General features: G+C 40.9%; 1 protein-coding gene across 1 annotated transcript in view; it reads left to right on the top strand.

The window, feature by feature from the left end:
* Window positions 1-10,813, top strand: part of PDXK (pyridoxal kinase) — an 86,093-nt gene extending 75,280 nt beyond the window's left edge. The window contains exon 11 of the mRNA XM_073359264.1: window positions 149-10,813. Coding sequence (XP_073215365.1) covers window positions 149-261 — 113 coding nt within the window. The 3' untranslated portion in view covers window positions 262-10,813. The remainder of the gene's footprint in view (window positions 1-148) is intronic.
* Window positions 10,814-15,257: the final 4,444 nt, after the last annotated feature.

Here is a 15,257-nt window from a genome sequence, read left to right as displayed (position 1 = left end):
CCTCTGGTGGAGGCAATGGGCAGTGGTAGCACAGTGGATGAGAAGAGGGGAAAAAAGTAATGATGGGGACAGGACAGAAACATATTCATTCTTTTTTTTTTTTCCTTGGGTGTTTGTTTATTATTGACACTTCAATATCTTCTTTTAGCACACGCTGGAAAAGGAAACAAACCTAGCCCAGCCCAGCTGGAACTGAGAATGGTCCAAAGCAAAAAGGACATAGAAAACCCGGAGATAATAATAAAAGCTACTGAGTTATAAAGGCTGTATGTCTCCCAATAACGCACAATGTATTGATGTCCTCTTTTTCTTTCCTGTAAATTGTAATGTTTGCCTTAGATCTGTGACAGAAATCTGACTTCCATGAAATAGTGCCCTGTGTAGGCAGATATCCACAATCAAACATATGTGCTGGCCTTGCTTGGTTTAAGAAAAAAAAAAAAAAAGTGAGTACTAAAACTTACTCACAGGTATCAAAATGGCTGTCACATTCACTCAGTCTGTGTACCATATGCAAGAGAATACACGGGTTCCTGCCTCTCCAAAGACTTTGGGTATGAATTTGCTAGTGGAATGACTGACTGACTGGCATATATACTGTAGCAAAGCATCTAGTGCCAATTTCACTAACTACCTACTCCCTTAACTGAAGGCATTTGGGAGCTTATTGTGGTATTCACTATCTCAACTGCCATGAAATTCAGTAGGGTTGAAACTGCACACAACTTCAGGCTGCATATAGGGAGCAGTTTGGAGATATTGAGCATTAGGTGCTCTGCAGAGGTCTTGAAGTATCATTTCATGTTAATAACTTTTCCTGTTTCTGGCCTATGAATGAATATGTGATTCCAATTTCTATAGGTGCTAATCCCTTTATTTCCTGTGACTACAAGTATCCACATCACTTTGTCCCCATATTCCACTCCAGAAAAGACCAATGTTACTAGTCTAATTAGCCAGCCAGTAGCACCAAATAGAAATTTATAATTCTACCTCTGGAACCAGATTTAATTCCCTTTTTTATTAAGACTTCAAGACAAAGCCTCTTTAAGAAAGGGAGATAAAATGGCTACCTTTTGTAAAAGTAACCCTCTTAGTATTCCAACGGATAGCAAGCCATTGGGATACTGACAACATTCATTATTTGTTGAGGGCATTTTACCCTTTATGGATGGTTCTATTTAGAAACCTTAGAGGATGTACCTGCTTAATAAAAATGAGCACTGTACAACAGGTTCATCAGTAAAGCACTAAATAGTGAACAGTTGCCTACCTTGCCTGCAGACATAAGTAGAGAGATTCGTTTGTTTATAATGCCACTCTTTAGACAGTTTCATGATCTGAATTTTACTGAATTATTTTATGCTTCCTCTCCAAAACAAATAGCGATTTTTTTTTTAATGTGTGTTGCAAGATGTTAGAGTGTATCTAAGGAGCTATACTACTGCTTATTATCCTCCATAGTACCAAAGCACTTCAGTATAAAGTTCCTCCTGATCTATTTTTTTTCCCCCCTCCCTTCCATGGAGGCAGCTGGGGAATTTTTATTGGTTAACCCTTTTTGTATCAGAATCCTGTTCCCTGAAGTGTTCTCAGAATGGGTTTCTTGACAATTTCTGTACTCTGGGTGCTGATTAGGCACTGGGGATATTCCTGAGAGATGTTGACCACCTGCAACTCCTCTTGACTTCAACAGGCACTGCAAGTTCTCTGCACCTCTGAGAATGAGTCTTAGTGTGTTCTATGTGCCCAAACCTGAAAACAGCCTGTGAACTTGATTTGTTCATCCTGGCACACAGAGATACAAATTGCACCCTCTTGCAGTAGCAGGAAGCAGTTGTGCACCGAGGGAGATGCTAAAAGGAGGGCAGTTTCAGTTCCATCCACGGTCTGAAGCTGCCAGAAAAAGCACTTGATCTGTGTGTTTCCTGGGTGCCTTCCCAGAAACTTCTTCCTGGCCAGCCCTGCCCAGTTACTAAGCTGGGTCAACTGGCTAGGTCTAGGTCCCTCAGCAGTGCCCGGGTTGTAGGTAGATTGTGCCACTGCAGTCTTTGTTCATCCACTATCCGAGTGGACTTTCTGCCATTGGAGCCCCTATTTTGTTTCGACTTGCAGAACCCAGGGAGAGAATTTACCCAGGTATCACTAATTTTAGGCCAAACAGATTTAATTTTTGTCTTTTTAATAGAGTGGAAGTTTTCCAACTAATAGACTTCTTAAATCTCTCTCTTTCAGCATCTCTGAAGCAAATAACCCATAAGACACTAATGCATTTTGCAATAAGTTTAAGAGAAGAACTCTCAGCTTTTGCTCTAAGTGGCTAATCCTTTATCATCGCCAATGCACTCAGCAATTAAAATTTAAAAATTTGCTCTGCTGACATAGGAAACACAAAAAAGAATCTGGAAATTACTTAGTAAACTTGACTGTACTGCCACAATTTACAATAACCTCCACCATGAAATAACTTCCTAGCAATAATAATTCTGGTAATATGAATAAAGCATAGCAATCTCCTTTGGCGCATGAGCTTATGGCTGATGTCCAACATTCATAGTGTTAGCAAAGTCCTCAGCACTGTATTTTTAAACAGTTTAAAGCTGTTTTCCTTCTAGATAATTGCTAATTCCCATATGTTTAAAAACTGATCTTTATTACTTTAAAAACTGCCCTCTTTAACATACAATGTTTGCTGTGGAAGCTGCATGGGAAACATAATCAACTTTCAAATTAGAGATAGTAGCTTTTAAACAAAAATGATATTTCAGTAATACAACTCCAAGGGCTTTCTACTTATTTTTCAACACAAATACATTTTTACCACTGCCAAGTGCTAATCACTTAGTGGCCATGTATCCCACCCCAGAGATAACTATAAGCATAAGCCTTTTTTGTTTCACTTTTTTAAACTCATAACATTTCATGTTGACATTTGCAGTGCTTCCCATAGACTTGGGAAGCTCTGATCAACAGACTATTGCTCCATCTCTTCACGCAATGATTCTTTAAATATCCTCGCAGTGTTAAACTTCTAGCACTAACCCATCCAGAATTTTCAACTTTTCCATAGCTTAGTGAGAAATTCCTGTTCTTCATGTCAGGGGGTCAAAGAGAGAGGTTCATAATCCTCTTCTTTTTTGAAAAGCAGCAGTAACCATACAGATCCAAGCTTCTTGCCATCAAGAGAGCATAGTGATGGCAAGCTTGCAATAAGATGCTACAAAAGGAGTCTCTTTTGGTACGTAGGAGCAAATACATTGGTTTGTGCTTCTAGGAAAAGGGAGGGGTTAATATGGAAAATGGAATAATAGATTCCATGAAAGTGGTTAATAAATTAAATGACAATAATTCAGTACAGAATTTTTATCTGTAAAACTTAGCCAAAATGAATTTTCCTATGAAGCAGAACAGAGGCAAGCTAATAAGAGGCGCCTATGACTTGCCATAGCAGCTTGGACCTGTGGTCTAAATCAGATATTCAGACCTCAGGAATGGCCTGTGCCTGATGCTTCAGAGGAAGGGAGACCCGCCTCTTCCCCCATCTCCTGCATTAATGCCCTTCTAGTTTTAGTATCTGTGATGAATTGACACAATACCCACAAAAAAGCAGAGGGAAAATAAAGACATGAAAATGCAGAACTGAACTTGGAGAAGTTCAGTTATGAACTGGCCACAATTTGCAGCCACTGCATTCTACCATCTTCTGTTGAAGGCAGTGGGAGATGCTCGTATGATATCTGAATGAACTCCCATTGAAGTCAATTATATTATTTCTGTGACTTTAATTAGATCAGGCCATGCATCAGCTGCAGAATCAGGCTCAGTGTCTAATAATTGAAGAAGCATGGAGAAACTGACTGTAAGTGCACATTGTAGTTACCTTGTAACAATGTACATTCTGGTCACAACATATGAACAAAGGTATTTTTAAACGTTAAAGCAATGCATGTAACTTGCAGTGAAATGTTATGTAGCACTTTTTCCTAGTGTTTTTAGAACAAACTCTGTGCGCCACACTGCACAAACTCAAAACAATCCCATCCAATCATTCTTTTATTCCTCCTTCTCTTCTCTTCTCTTGGATATAACATCCATGAAGGTTCCACTGATACAGAAATTCCATGTACTTCCAGAGCAGCTAGGAAACGTTTCAGTATTCACTCTGGCCTTTAGCACAGTTGCTCATTATCTCTTTAAAGGAAATGAGTCTATCACAGAGGTCAAGTCTTATCCACTGGCAGATCCTCCTACAAAGAAAAGCTGTCAAACTAAAATGAATGTCTCTAATGACTGCAGAGCTACAAGCAATTTGGCAGAGAGCAGCAGTTTCAATCATTCTGTTCAGTGATTTTCATCGGTCAACAAAATGGAAGGTTGGTGTTACTTGAGCTAATTCATTTGTGTTTGACCCCATGTTCTGTGATGAACTTCTTTGTGGGCAGCCATTTTGATTATTATAGTTTCACTTATTTGTGGAGCCCTTGTGCAGAATGGACCAAAACTCTCTTTAAAATGAATTATCTCGTCTCGTCTGGGCCAGAACCCAACCTTTTTGTGCGTAAAATTTCTGCTGACTTCCTTGGAAGATATACACATCACAACACTTTGCAGTTTAAAAAAAAAAGTGTTGTGGAAGTTTATTCATGCTTGGCGTACGTACACTTTTTTTAAAAAAATCTGCATTAAAATTGGTAATGGAGATGTTCATTTGCTGATTTATATTTAAAATGCAAAAACTCTATAACCAACATACTATACAAAAGAATTGGCGGACCAAGGTTTCTAGCTAAAACCCTTGTTAAGAGTATCCCATACCTACCTGGATTGGTCGATGTTCATTCGTTGTCTGATACTGTTACAGTGATTGTGATAGTCTATTTTATTTTACAACATGTGGCAAGAAAGATTGTAATAAAAATGTCTACATTAATATATTGTGCATAAAAATTGTTAGCTCTTAGTTTTGAATATGTTGACCATTTCAGAATTAAACAAAACAAGAACAGTTCGGTAGTGTTCCTGAGTATGTGGATTTGATTAAGATTTTATTAGTAGCTGATATAAAGATTGTGTGGATAAGGGGAAAGCCCACATTTGGACACCTAAATTATCCCAATATAAAACCACAGGATTGGGAGCGGGAGGGGCAATACTAGGCTTATCTTCTGCGCATTTCTTTGAATAAACTTTCATAGCAGCAGAAACTTGCTGGAAGGTTAAGAGTTAAAGCTCACTAATGGAGAGGAGATGGAGTTAGTGATTTGAGGTTGCTAGACTGATTTATACACGATGTTTAGCTCCATAACTGCCTATGAGAGACCTACATGTTGCAATTGAAAAGTGACTCTGGCATTCTGCATCTCCATTCCCATATACATGTTACTGAAGGCGTAGGGTGAGAGAGTATTTTGCCCTCATTGGGGATCAGGGGCTCCAGAGCAAGAACCACAGTTCATTCCTTGGTCTGCTTCTTGAGCAGTGAAATCGAAGGGAGTGCAGTGCCAGGTCAGGTCCCCTGGCCTGTATCCACATGGCATAATTTACACATTCCGGCTGTTCTGTGAGTGGAAGAAGGCAGACATCCAGTTTAGTGAGAAACATGGGAGTTCCTTTATTAAAGAAGTCACTTCTGCAAAATGCCTGTGCCAGTCAGAGAGGCTGTTTTGGTCACTTAGCCAAATGAAATTGGTGCCCCCTAATTAAATGAAACAATGGCTCCCCTATACCCCTTTAAAAAGTTGAGTTATACGCTGGTATAAAACTAACACATAGTCCAGCTACTTGGAAACCAAAATGTTTCTTTACTAAAGCTTAAACATTAAACAAATAATTTCTCTTAAATCAGATTGCAGCTTTTCATTGTTGGAGTACCTTTCAATGCCTATTTGAGTCAATGGAACAGATTTAATTAATTAAATATTTAGAGTAGAATATTTTCAAAAGAAAAATGGCTTTTGAAAATACCTTTCTCCTCTCCTCTTGGTGTTAACTATTGACAAATGAGACCCTTCATTCAAGGACAGTTTCTATTCCATAGCATTCTGAAATACATTATGCTATGCACAGCAACTTAAACATTCAAGTCTGCAATAGTTGTTAAGCTTTGAAACTATAAATCTCTTACTTTTAAATATTTGGGTAAATCAATGAGTTTATGCACATTTATAGTAGAAGATTTAAGGTAAACAGGATGCCCCGATGCTTATCAGAAATGTGAAACGTGTGTGCTTATTTTACCAAAGAAGAGCCTTGAACACAGATCTCATAGGGAATCTGTTGTTTTTAATATGTTTTCTTCAGAATGAGATCCCAAGCTAGTTGCTCATCATTTAAATTGAGTCAAAAAGAAACTATCCAGGAGAGAAGAACATATAAGCAGTATAGCAGCCCCACAACTTCCATACAGTTAACCAGGAAACCAATCCCAAGCCTCGATAGTGACACCAAAAACAGAGTCTATGAATTGGCACTTGTTGCTCCAGCTACCAAGCTCCCTCTGGCCTTGATTCAGGAAAGCACTTACATGCTTAACTTCAGTGAGTCTTTAAGTAAATGGAACGTAAGCATACGTGTACAGTTAAGCATGTGTCTGAAATACTTTCCTGAATAAGGATGCATAGTCCTCAATTGGTGCCTCCGGGACCAGCTGCAGGTCTTGAGGCAAAAAACCATGAATTTGTAGAGAATAAGGTAGCACATTGAAGAAAATACCAACAATATTTGAAGGCTGTGCCATATGTTATCACTGAAATTACCTGTATAAATTACATATTGCCTTTGTTGTTGCATTGCTATTTAGAAAAATCTGTGTCTAGAAGAATGTAGCATATGTACTGTGTATATGTGTTAACGTTTTAGTTGCAGTGGCGGGAAAATGCAGAATTTGGGGGCTGGCTGTGCAGGCCTTCAGAATGGGAACAGAAAGTCTTACGAATTATATTTTTATAGACAGCACTGTGGCTTCAGGTCCCAGTCACATCATATCTGCCTCTTCCAGGAGCGTAACATTGTGAGGGAGGAGAGCAGAAAGTGGCTACGACATGGTAGGGATAGTACAACCCCACCAGCCCTCGACAGATTACAAATAAATAAAATATGCCTTTGAAGTAATATTTTTTTAGTTCTAAATTGTTAAACAGAGAAATATTTACAAGTAAACTTTCTATGTACTTGACATTTGTGTGGTGTTTCGTATTGAATAGATGACCCTATTGTATGTTTGGATCTCTTAAAGATCATCCTTGAGGCATATAAAATAAGTAAACGAATTCTATGCCAGACAAACAGAGTGCTATGTAATGGTTTTAATTTCTGGTGAAAATGTCGGCTTTGATAGTGTTTGTGTATATTCTGGTTGGCTCTCGTGCATTTTGTTCTTTCTACAGAAAGGCTTTTATGCTTAATTGTGGAGGGGAGCAGTAGTACAGTAGATAAAGGGCTAAATATTGCTGCCCTACCCACTGTAATTTGTGCATTGATTTTTTTTAAACATCTGTAGTCCCAAATTTCAGTTTTGAGTTGCATTAACAATAACGATAAAAAAAAGCTGGGGTAAGTTAGAAACTTATGGATTTTGAATTAAGCATGTCTCGGAGGTGCTGAGGAGATGAGTCAAGAGAATCAAAGTTAACATGACTAAACTAAAACTGAATGTGAAGCTGACTGGCTTTGTTTAGCTGCCCATGCTGAGTGGAGTGCAAAAATAGACAAACAGTACGGATGGAGAAAAGTGAAGGGGTTTTTTTTGGTCAGCAAGTTGTTGTAATCTGAAGTGTTATGAACGTTTTTTTAATATGTGGCCTGACTTTAAGAAGAGCTGAGTTACCAATAAATCTCATTCAGTTGGAGTTGTGGGTTTCCAGCACCTTTGAAGATCAGACCAATTATTTCTTACCTTGATGTACTTTTTTTATGTTTAATTTTCAGGGTGGGAGAATAGGAGAAAAGCAAATCACTTCTAAGTATCAAGAAACTGGTTTGGGGTTTTTTTACATTTATTTTACAGGGCCTCCATGCAAGGGCGAGGGGCTGCCTGCACAGATAAACTGGGTTAGTGTCCAATGTTGGATGCTGTATCCATATCCCAGCCATGTATACACATGGGTTGGAGAAATTATTTGACAATAGTAAACAATAATGTCTTTTTTCCCTTCTCTTATTTTTCTAAAGAAAGAGTCCAGTCTCCTAAAAACACTTATAAATTCCTCACTTTTTGCAATAGCTGGGGAAGAACTTATCAGCTGTGTTCTCTTGGGAGCTTTTTCGTATCCAGGCCTGACAAAGTGCTACTCGGCTTTGTAGAGATAGCAAAGAACTAAAAAAACCTGATGGAGCATCTAATCATGTGACACGGGACAGAGGAGGGTATGCTTTATTCTGTGCTTTACTGTGCACATACCTGACTCCCATTGGAATCTGTGGGCACAATTTATGTGTGATGAGTCTTGAGGAAAGAATAGAGCCCCTGAGGCAGAATCAAAATACTTCTCTACCTGCACTGACCTTCAGGAGGAGATGCAGCAGTTCTTGGAAGCTAGCAAGGAGTATAGGTACATGGCTATGCTTTTCACTTAGTGACAACATCCTTTAAGGCAGGGAGTGCCAAGTTTGTTTGGTTTTATTGTCAAATACAGCCCCCAGGGCCTGATTAAGCATATCATGCATTTGATATTAAAGCACATGCTTATGTGCTTTGCTGTATTGGGGCCCTCATGGGTCACTTGCTGTCTTTCTAGCCACATGAGACTTCTAACGATGACATAGTCTTCATGGGCCCTTAGATTCACATAGGGGAAATAAATGGAAGGTGCTTGCATACAGCAATCATTTGCACTTCTTTTTGTATATTTCTAAAGTGAAATCAATAACACAATTAGGGGCAGGATTTTGCCCAGCTTTCCTAAGAGCAACAAAAACTTTTAGGCCCTGATCCTGCAAATAGTCATGCGCATGTTCAACCTTTAACATGCACAAGTAGGTCCTATTGATGTCAATGGGGCTATCCACATGCATTAAAAGTTAAGAATGCATTTGCAAGATGTAATGTAATGTATTAAATTCTATTCCTTAACTTTTACAATAGTAAGTATGAGGCCAATAGAACACTCTAAGATACAATTAGCATCATCTGCTCTTCCACACCCAAATGCTATCTCATTTTGAAAGAATTGATACTCTTGATATTGAATTGCCAGCTGGTGTGGTGGGCCCCACTTATTTCATGAAGAACTTTGGTATTTAAACGCTAACTACTTCAAACAAATATTGAAATCTCAGTGCTCTCAAGTGAATTCAGTTTGATTGTTTCAACCGAGTACCTCTCTCCCACTGCAAAACCACTACACAGTTGCACAATTTGTAGTACAGTGATTGTCGTTATCATTGGAAGATCCACTAGAACTGGATACGGGTTGCCTTTTACAACTACAGTTATGTGGGTAAAGTAATGTGAAGTAGCTTTCACAGTGCCTGTTTTCACAGTACTTGTACATTGTCAGTGTTATCCAGGTCTGACAAGAATTGTTTAAAAATTAGGCTGTTTCTGTAGAACAAATTATTGTAGTTCTTGCAGCAAACCTGCCACGCTATCTGAACTCATAGTTTTTGCACAAGAAAAATTTAAGGCACCCAATAAACCCTGCTGTTCACTGTAGAAAACGCTGGATTTGAATTGTTCTGCACTTTTCAGCATCTAATGGGTTACTTTTTTTAAGTCTCCCAGTCTAAGGGGCATTAATATGTATTTTTATTGTTGTTTATTTACAGATTAAAAAAAAAAAAAAACTTCCTGAACCAAAATAATACTAGTATCCCTATGAGGAAGGGTGTTCCAGAAGACCTAGTTTTATAGGCAGTATAATACTAGTTGTGATTGTGAGCTGTCAGCCGAATACGACTTTGTCTGAAGAACCTATTAATAAATGATCCATTGTAAAAGAGCACTTGTAGATGTATATACATCATAGTCTAGCAGAGCCCTTAAGTATAAGCTTAACTTTAAGCATGTGAGTCGTTCCATTGACTTCAGTGATACTACTCATGTGCTTAAAGTTAAGCATGTGCTTAAGCACTTTGTTAGATTGAAGCCTTTGTCCATAAGTGCCAAGTGGCTCCATCAGAATTGATATTTATACAAGAAATGTTCAATACTGATTGAACAATATTTTCTTCTGACTTATTAGTATATTGGGAAACTGTAGTATGGTTTGTCATTAGAGGAGAGAGATGATGTGATAGAAGGGTTTAAGTTCTGGATATTCTAATGCCATTGAATCGTGACTTTACAATTTGCTGTGGGCGCCATTTTAAATGTAGCCTTTTTATGTCACTTTCACTTTGGAAAATGAAGAAACATTATTTTCTAAATGCCATTTTACTGTGCTTTTCACTTATTCAATCACTGGAGAAAAGGGAGTTTGGAATTGTTTTCCATTGGCTTTTTCTCTAGGCTGTTGATTTCTGAAAAGGAGAACTAAAGTTTGGCCTTACTTAAAATACATAAAATGAACCTTAAATATTGACCCAGTTGGTGATTTTTTTTTTCTTCTTAACAAAAGGTGGTAGCATCTGGAAGAGGCCAATGTGTAGGACTTTTGTTTGTAGCACATTTAGTCCCGCTGTACTGCTGTCCCATGTAAATGAACAGGGCAGAGGTCACCAGAATCTGTTATCAAATAGAGTAATGCTGTAATACAGAGTGTACATTTTTGTGAAAGTCTTAACCTCTTCTTATGAAGATTAAACACAAATTATTATTTTCATGGTGTATACGTGAAATGTAATTTTTTTTCAATAAAATGTTTCTTTTGCTAAACGTCTTACCTGGAGTTTTTTAATGACCTATTTATCTCTGGAGTCCTTTGTATGCAAATCTCACTAGGAGGAAAATAGAATGAGGGGCCAATGCTCACCTCACATGCATGTTAAAGAAGGTCTGGGGCTTAGTATATTAGAATATAATAATATGATATATTATAAATTGTAATAATATAATAAATTATTATAAATTATAGTAATGTAATAACTGAAGTCAGCTCTGTGTGAGAGGACTCCCCCAGCCCTCATGTGCACACCCCTTTTTGGGTGACAAACCCAAAATAATAATGTCTTGCTCTGTATAGAAATATCTGAGGAAGAGGGCGAATTTTATGAGCTATACAATGTGAAGAGAGAGATGCACAACTTCTTGTCCCCCTCCCCCCCCATTATGAATTGCACAAACTGGGTTATATTATAAACAAGAAATAAGTTTATTAAGTACAAAAGGTGGATTTAAAGTGGTTAAAGAGATAGTAAACAGAACAAAGCAGATTACTAAGCAAATAAAATCAAGCACACAAACTAAGCTTGTTTCACTAAAGAAATTTGGTAACTAATAGTAATTTCTCACCCTAGATATTGTTTCAGGGAGATTACAGAAAGTCTTGAAAGGCAGATGCACTAGTCTGCAGCTTGAAACCTCAATTATTGTTACTCACAAGCTGAACCCCCTTCCAGCTTGCCAAGCTCAACTCTTCTTCCCCCAGTTCAGTTCTTGCTTCCAGGTGTTTTTCAGTGTCTCTTTGGGTGGGAAGGCAGAGGAAAGAACCATGATGATGTCACTCCTCTGCTTCTACAGCTCTTGTATAAGGCAGGAGCCCTTTGTCTTCCAGTGGAAAACCACTGGCATTCCAAAAGGGGAGCCAGTACAAGGTGACTCAGACCCATGTCTCTGCATTGCCCGTAGGCTATCTCCAGCGTCCACAGGAAAACTAAGCTCTTTTACAGTCCATTGTCTCGGCAAATGGGCCATTAGCACTGCCTGGCGTTTCCATTGTTGTACCTGAAGGGCTGGTTGTGGGTGACACCCAAAGTAATACATTTGAAATACAGATGCATGGTCAATATTCCTACTTCAGACACAGAAATGATACAGGCATACAAATTGGATAATCACATTCAGTAAATCATTACCTTTCCAATCATATCTCACATGAGCCATCTTGCTTAAAGTATATCTCCGTGATGTCAGGTCCATATTATAAGCTGGGACCTAGGATCTTTTAAAAATTTTATCCACTGTTTTGACTGAGGCCCCTTTTAACTTTCAAGCTAGTAGTCAGCTCATAAGTGCCAGATGTGTCTGGGCTATCTTATTTTCAAATGCAAGAACCACCATTTATTCATGGAGAGATGAGAGTCTCAGTTCTAGGTCCATTTGGACTGCTCTCCTACCAGGGCTGAATGGGTACAGCTCAGAGAGCGCGTGTTGGGTTTAAGTACTTCTGTGTGCCTTTGTAGTGGGGCGGCTGCCCCACTCCATTGAGAAAAAGGGCTGAAACAGGCCAGAGAGGCTGCTCAGACCAGCAGCCAATCAACAAAGGCCTGTGGAGAACCAATCACGGCAGGAAGAGGCAGCCAATCAGGGCTGGGCTGGGTCCTATATAAAGGCTGCCTAGCAAAAGAGAGGGCAGTCTCTCTCTGACTAGTGATGGAGAAGGACTGGCTCCTGAGGTAAGGAGGTAGCACCTTGGACAGAGTAGCGCTGGGCATGCTTGGGGGGAGCAGAGGAGAGCTCTGGCCTAGTTACCTGCCAGGCTGTGGCCCCTGCTAAAAAGGGTTGAGAAGGTGCACAGGGCCAAAGGGGAAGTGGTCCAGGGAAGATAGGCAGAGAGAGAGAGGCTACCGCTAGAGGGTCCCTGAGTCGGGACCGAGAGTAGTGGGTGGGCCTGTGTTCCTCCTTTCCCCACTTGCACTGCACCTGGCCACAGAGGAGTGTGACTGAGACAGACTGCAACTTGCCCTTAGGTGAGGGGCTAGACTTTGGGGTTGTGGTTGGCCACTGTGGCAGGTGCAAGCTGAAGGACTGTCATTACCCTCCCCACCCTGGAAGGGGGTGAGAATGGAGTAGTGGGTGCTGCCAGAGGGCAGTGTCTGAAGCAGACACCACTGAGCAGAAAGCAAGGCGGTTTCCAAATCAGCAGAGCAGACAATGGATGAGACACCACACACAGAGGGCGTGCCACAGCTGATGAGCTAATTCCCAGAGCAACCACAAGGAGGCGCCAGCGGTGGTGAGTCCTGACCCCATTGCAGCCCTGTTTAGCATTTGATTGCATGCCTGGTTTAAATTAACTTCCTATTATGCGGAATAAAGCACAAAATATGGAATAGCTAATTATGAGGTGCTCTTGCCCTGGACTGGTGACTATCCATAGTTATTCAAAGGGGCAATATGTAGTCATTCATGATGACAATGAATAGTCATTTGACCAGGGAAAGTGAGCCAGAAAGACTATAGAGTCTGACAGGGTCCTTAACCTGGAGATAGGAGACCCAAGTTCAAATACCTGTTCCAATGACTAGTCAAGCAGAACACCTTGAAGAAGAGAGATTGAGCTGTCCCATACTAGTACAGCCCAGTGGCTCCGCCCCTTTCCTGCAATATGGTAGACCCAAATTAAAAGCACTTCTCTGCATCAGGCAGGCAGAGGAAGTGAAACCAGGTCTCCCACATCCCATGGGATGTGGATTAATGGCTGGGCAAAAGCTCCCAAGTGGAGCACTGGCACCCGCACTTCTGGCCATTTTGTGAACCCTTTGCTTTGGTCAAAATGTCTGACCAGGCAAAAACAGATCAGGAATGAAGGGGGGCTTACGTGACATTGAAGGAGTGAACAGACAAGCACTCGTGTCCCTTAAAGGCACGAGAGCCTTACGAAAAACCCAGCACCTGCAGCTAGACCTGCAGTTCGCACACAGTGATGGCAGCTTCCTGACATACTACCAATTCAGTGTGGTGCTGAGCAAAACCTTGAGCTGCTGTGGTCTTGATCCAGGAAAATTTGGTACTCATTTTTTTCAGGATTGGGATAGCAATGGGGGTTTTGGCCCATGACAGGTGCAGGCAATAGGATGCTGGAAATCAAGGTGTTTACAGGACTTACATCTGCAGCAAGGAAAAGATGGCAGGGAACTTTAAAACATAACTAACCCGATACACTTGTTTGTTTCAGAGGGTGCCGACAGCGTATGTGAGAGTTGGATTTGTGGGCACTCTATCGTGTATAGGCTTCACAAGAGGGTGGCCAGGATGTAGTGCTTACTTTGTAATGAAAGAGGTGCTGGGGCTCAAACACTTTTTTTTTTCTTCTTTTCATTCATAACTGATGCAGCAAGCCCAGAGGTGCCTGGGCTATGAACTGCCAAACCCAGAGGTGCCAGGGCTCAGCCCTGGCACAAATTAATCACTGCCAGGATGGCAGCTGGATCTCAGATGGGCATCAGGGCCACAGCTGTTTGCATCCAATGGGCCTGCAGAAGAGGCATACAGTTGGATCAGCTTATATCACTTCTGCAATCTCTGATGAATGATACAGACCCACCTCATGTCCTGGTTATTTCCCTTGGGGAGAATGATCTTGGAGGCTGGAGAGGACTCAATTTAGGGGACAGAATCCAGAGGGATGTTAGCTTGATCAGGTAATCATGGCTACAGGTGAGGTTTAGTATGATCAGAAATCTCCACAAGGCTGGTTTGGCAGGGAGCCACAGACCCAGCTCAGGTGGACAAGGCTAGAAAGGAAGTTTTACCAAGACACCCCTGGAGACAGGGTTCAGTATGCAGCATAGGGACATCCATTACAATTGGCCTGAATTTTTCGGGAAGGATAGCGTATATTTGTCAGATGAAGGTGTTGACACGTGGCTACAGAATGTGAGGGAATTGACTGGGCAGGAGTTGTGACACCAGGATGTGTGGCTTGGGGAAGAGCAACCAAGCTAGTCACTGGTCCTCCCTGTGGCTGGTTTCCAGTGCAGTTAAGAGGATAAAAGGAACAGTTTCCAGAGGTCAAAGACCTGGGATTTTGGTGATGGGCCTTGGGCTCATGGGCTAGAGTGAGACCTTGTGACCCTCATGGACAGAGGTCCCCACCCTGCTGCACCCTCTGTCCCCCTCAAAGGGGATGGGGGAGGGTGCTAGGACTCATAAAGTGTTGAGTCCTGGGCGGCAGGTAGGCTAAGGAGAGCCACCCCAAGTTACGGGTTGTATGGTAAGGAGCCCTCTAACCCCTGCAGTGGAACCAATTAAATGCCAGGTAGGGGAGAGCGCAGATGTTGTGCGGGTACTGCCCCTCCCCCGGGTTAAAGTTTAATAATAATGTTGCAGCCTGCCGCTTAATTCCCTGCATGCGTCTGTCCTTTCACTGCTGTGTCTGCATCAGTGTTTTTCTTTGACATTACCAAAATGTTTTGACATTTTTGGTTCAGTCAAAACA

Source organism: Lepidochelys kempii, chromosome 1 (assembly GCF_965140265.1).
Source record: "Lepidochelys kempii isolate rLepKem1 chromosome 1, rLepKem1.hap2, whole genome shotgun sequence".
NCBI classification, from domain to species: domain Eukaryota; kingdom Metazoa; phylum Chordata; order Testudines; family Cheloniidae; genus Lepidochelys; species Lepidochelys kempii.
This window is presented reverse-complemented; position numbering and strand designations above follow the sequence as displayed.